Below are 5,426 nucleotides of genomic sequence, written 5' to 3'. Positions count from 1 at the left end.
GTAGGGAAAAGGGAAGAAAGAAGGAAGTGAAGGAACAAGGGAAAGAAAGAAAGAAAGAAAGAAAGAAAGAAGGAAGATAAGGTAGAAGGAAAGGAAGAAGGAAGGGCAAGAATGAAGAAAAGGAAGGGAAGGAACAAGGGAAAGAAAGAAGGAAAATGTGGTAGAAGGGAAGGAATGAAAAAAAGAAGGAATGGGGAAGGAACAAAGAAAAGAAAGAAGGAAGGTAAGGAATGAAGGAAAGAAAGAAGGAAGGGAAAGAACAAATGAAAGAAAGAAGGAAGGGAAGGAACAAAGGAAAGAAAAAGGAAGGGGAGGAACGAACGAAGGGAAGATACTAAGGAAAGAAAAATTAGGAAATAGGAAAGAAAAGGGGGAAAGTAAAAGAGAAAGAATGAAAGAAAAGGGAAGCTTTGGCTGTTTCTGTGCTGTGAACATCGAAAGTAATCACACAACCCTCCAGTTAAAGGTGTGGTCAGTGATTATCTATCTGTCTGTCTGTCTGTCTGTCTGTCTGTCTGTCTGTCTGTCTATCCTGCAATCCATCCATCCAATCATCTATCTATCTAGACAGTGTGCATGAGAAACGATGAGCTGTAAATCTTCTAAAGTGTTGAGTGTAGTTAGTTTTTCAGACTAACGCTCTCTCTCCTCTCGGCTCAGTGTTCCTGACAGGCAGCGACCGGATCCCGATTCACGGCATGTCCAGCCTGCGCATCATCATCCAGTCCACGTCGGCAGAGGAGCACTTCCTGCCCGTCGCTCACACCTGCTACAACCTGCTGGACCTGCCATGCTACAGGAGCAAAGAGACGCTGCGCTCCAGGCTCACACGCGCCATCGAGCAGTACGAAGGCTTCAGCCTGGTGTGAGAGCACGGCCTTTTTCTCTCACACACACACACACACACACACACACACACACACACACTCTTGCACTTTCACCAAGGACGGATAATATCTGATCCCTTATGCAGAGCTCCTCTGAGAGTGTGAATATACAGACTCTGAACTCTCCTGAGCTCTGACGGGAATAAATCTTTTATCCGTGTTGTTTTTTTGTTTTGTTTTTTAAAAAGAGTGTTAGTGCAAGAATTCCTGACGTGCACATTGTTATTCGGAGCACTTTTTACTTTCCTGTTCCTTTCCGAGCTCTGGGAACAGTGTCAGGATCGGGATTGTGTACGGTGGACGAGTCCGCCGTTCCGCGCCGAGACAGGAAATATTTTTGGTTGGTTTGGAGTCGCACCCGAGCGAGGGTGGGTTTATTTTTTATTTTGCCGACTTTTTTTCTTTTGGCATTTGTGCTTGGCCAGAAAGAAAGAACTCCAAAAAGTCCTTGTCCTCTGAGCTTTCGACTGGAGATGTCCAGATATCCAGACCTGCTGCTGAAGCGACGGAGGACGGAACAAGCCATTATCCAGACGTGAAAGTCTATTAACCCTCTCCGCTTCTCGACCGGCGAATTCTTTGAGAGTCCATTTCCAACTCTGCCTTGAAAAACGAGCCACTCGCAAGGAACGCCTACAGCTTTCGTTTCTTCTCCTTTTCTCACTTTAGCGTGCATGCAAGCGTGACGTCCAGAGCGGAAGCTGAGCCTGCTAATGACTGTTTAGTGCCACAATAAATATGTATACGGTGAACCCGAAAATGTTATTTATGGTTGGCCGGGGAAAAAAAAATAGCAAAGAAAGCTGATTATTTGAAAGCTACGCTGACCGACGATGATGAGATCCAGCAATAACTGGGTGATGTGCGTGAATGGTTTTGATTTGAATGCCGGGTCTATGCACAACCGAGCCGGACGCTGGTCCTGTGCGTGTCCCGAGTCCAGGGCGGCAGAGGTTCCTGCTCTAACACTCCAGCGGTTAAAGGTGTGGTCAATAATAATCCGCTACGTTTTTTTTCCTTAACCTTAAATACGTGCTCAGAGGAGAAACTCCTCCGCTTCCTGTGTAATCCGGATGTAGAAGCGTCTCTGCTCATATAGTGACCGTTCGATTGTGAACTATTTTTCAGGCATTCGCGCACAAGTGGCACGTGTTGGTGTTTTTATTTTTATTTCTTTTTTTAAATCATAATCACTCACTGTACCTTTAATGTCGGTGAGCAGTGTGCAGGAAATTATTATCCAAGAAAAAGGAAGAAAGGAAGCGTGACACATTTCGGACTCACTGAAAGGGGCGGCGCTACTACGGGGCATCGATTTATCAAATATCGGACACAAATCTTAACACTCATTTTAAAATTCGAGATTTATTCTGAGAGCTTGCCAACTTTCTGGTTCAGCAGGGGCGGAGCTTAATTTCCATTCGACCGGACGATTACAAATTCATTCCTCTTCCACCCTGAACTCAAGCTTTTGGTATAATAGTAATATAATTAGTCAACATTGAACATTAGCTAGCTTCCTGATGAGGTTGGATTAGCCATTTAACATCACAGACCTGCCGCAGATAAAACCAGAATGGTACGTGATGTCAGATGATCAGAAAGTCGGCCAGTTTGCGATTGACCGTTTGGTGTAAAGTGAAGCTCCGCCCACTTTCGGTGTATTTACCCAAATGACGGAAACATCCCGTCGTGTTTCGAGTGTTGGAGCAGGAAGTCAGAGTCCCTGGACCGGAGGCGTACCGCACCACCGGTGCTCTCATAGAAATCTTTTTTTTTCAGTCATCATTACATCTAAATCTGAGTTTCTTCAGCATCCTCATGCACCGTATCTGAGGATCGAGCAGGGACGCAGGACGTTTAAAAGGGATTTCCTTTCCACAGCCACGACGTTAAGTCTTGGACCAGAATGATTCGGTGTGTAAAGTGACGCACACAATGAAGCCTGATGATGATGATGAAGAGGCAGAAGATAGAGGAGAGAAGCTCTACACACACCCTGGAGACACTCTGGAGCAGTGTTCAGCGTGTCCTCAGTGTGTCCTGCTGTGTTCATTCATCCACACTGGAACCAACAGCACCAAGCCTTTCTGCCCCCATACCTTACTGTCAACTTCAGCAATCAAGGGCTTCTTAGTGGCTGCTGCTGCATTATTTTAGTAAAGTATATTTACTTTTATATCTCTCTCTCAAATGGAATATATTGTTTTATCTATTTTTCTTTTTCCTTCCAGAGCATTTAAATTAAAATGAAAATTCCACCTCCCAATGTGTCGTCTGCTCTGTGCTGTGATTTACACTTCTTCCAGTCTCTCTCTGTGTCTCTCTTACACATACACACACACACACACACACAATCTCTCTCTCACTCGCACAATCTCTCTCTCACTCACGCACACGTACAAGCACGCATGGACACACGCACACAATCTCTCTCTCTCTCGCTCTCTCTCTCTCTCTCTCTCTCTCTCTCTCTCTCTCTCTCACACACACACACAGGTACACACACACATACAAGTGCACACAATCTCTCTCTCTCTCTCTCACACACACACAGGTACACACACACATACAAGTGCACACAATCTCTCTCTCTCTCTCTCTCTCTCTCTCTCTCACACACACACAGGTACACACACACATACAAGTGCACACAATCTCTCTCTCTCTCTCTCTCTCTCTCTCTCTCTCTCACACACACACATACAAGTGCACACAATCTCTCTCTCTCTCTCTCTCTCTCTCACACACACACAGGTACACACACACATACAAGTGCACACAATATCTCTCTCTCTCTCTCTCTCACACACACACAGGTACACACACACATACAAGTGCACACAATCTCTCTCTCTCTCTCTCTCTCTCTCTCTCTCACACACACACAGGTACACACACACATACAAGTGCACACAATCTCTCTCTCTCTCTCTCTCTCACACACACAGGTACACACACACATACAAGTGCACACAATCTCTCTCTCTCACACACACACAGGTACACACACACATACAAGTGCACACAATCTCTCTCTCTCTCTCTCACACACACAGGTACACACACACATACAAGTGCACACAATCTCTCTCTCTCTCTCTCACACACACAGGTACACACACACATACAAGTGCACACAATCTTTCTCTCTCTCTCTCTCTCTCTCTCACACACACACAGGTACACACACACATACAAGTGCACACAATCTCTCTCTCTCTCTCTCACACACACAGGTACACACACACATACAAGTGCACACACACATACAAGTGCACACAATCTCTCTCCTTCGTACCCCATCACACTCGCTATCTCTCTCTCTCTCTCTCTCTCTCTCTCTCATACTCCTTCTTACCCCATCACACTCACTATCTCTCGCTCGCTCGCTCGCTCACTCACTCACACACACACACGCACACAATCTCTCTCCTTCTTACCCAATCACACTATCTCTCTCTCTCTCTCTCTCACACACACACACACACATACAAGTGCACACAATCTCTCTCCTTCATACCCCATCACACTCGCTATCTCTCTCTCTCTCTCATACTCCTTCTTACCCCATCACACTCGCTATCTCTCTCTCTCTCTCTCTCTCTCTCTCTCTCTCTCATACTCCTCCTTACCCCATCACACTCGCTATCTCTCTCTCGCTCGCTCACTCACTCACTCACACACGCACACAATCTCTCTCCTTCTTACCCAATCACACTATCTCTCTCTCTCTCTCACACACACACACACATACAAGTGCACACAATCTCTCTCCTTCGTACCCCATCACACTCGCTATCTCTCTCTCTCTCTCTCTCTCTCTCTCTCATACTCCTTCTTACCCCATCACACTCACTATTGCTCACTCTCTCACACACACACATGCACACAATCTCTCTCCTTCTTACCCAATCACACTTCCTCTCTCTCTCACACACACACACAGATGCACACACACAAAATCTTGCTCTCTTACTCACTCACACACACACACATACAAGTGCACACAATCTCTCTCCTTCGTACCCCATCACACTCACTATCTCTCTCTCACTCGCTCGCTCACTCACTCACACATGCACACAATCTCTCTCCTTCTTACCCAATCACACTATCTCTCTCTCTCTCTCTCTCACTCACACACACACACACACACACTCTCTCTCTCCTTCTTACCCCATCTCTCTCTGTCTCTCACACACACCCCATCACACATTGTCTCTGTCTCTCTCTCTCTCTCTCTCTCTCTCTCTCTCTCTCTCTCTCTCTCTTTGTTTTTTTTTTCTTTCTAATCTTTAAAGGTCATTAGTATTGTTTGGACAGGAAAAGCTTTCCAAACATGTGTCTGTTACAGTAATGTTTCCAGAGTCTGGAATGAACACAGGATAAGCGATCTGTGTCTAAGTCCCAGAGATGGGAACATCATCATAATGTACGTCTTCTCTGATTGGTTGTTTTGTTCTTTATTATAAGCACTTGATTTGTTTGGGTCACATGACCTTAACGTGTGTGTGGTAGGAACCTGGTAATATATAC

The 5,426-nt window shown here is 45.6% G+C and overlaps 1 protein-coding gene across 3 annotated transcripts in view; it reads left to right on the top strand.

The window, feature by feature from the left end:
* herc3 (HECT and RLD domain containing E3 ubiquitin protein ligase 3) overlaps positions 1-3,156 on the top strand; it is a 47,849-nt gene extending 44,693 nt beyond the window's left edge. For all 3 annotated transcript variants that reach the window (XM_058385606.1, XM_058385604.1, XM_058385605.1), the window contains one exon: positions 661-3,156. In XM_058385606.1, the coding sequence (XP_058241589.1) occupies positions 661-869 (209 nt within the window). In that variant the 3' untranslated portion in view covers positions 870-3,156. The remainder of the gene's footprint in view (positions 1-660) is intronic.
* The last annotated feature ends 2,270 nt before the right edge of the window (positions 3,157-5,426 follow it).

Source organism: Hemibagrus wyckioides, linkage group LG03 (assembly GCF_019097595.1).
Source record: "Hemibagrus wyckioides isolate EC202008001 linkage group LG03, SWU_Hwy_1.0, whole genome shotgun sequence".
NCBI lineage: Eukaryota > Metazoa > Chordata > Actinopteri > Siluriformes > Bagridae > Hemibagrus > Hemibagrus wyckioides.
Note: the sequence above shows the minus strand (reverse complement) of the source record. Positions and strands in the feature narration are given on the sequence as shown.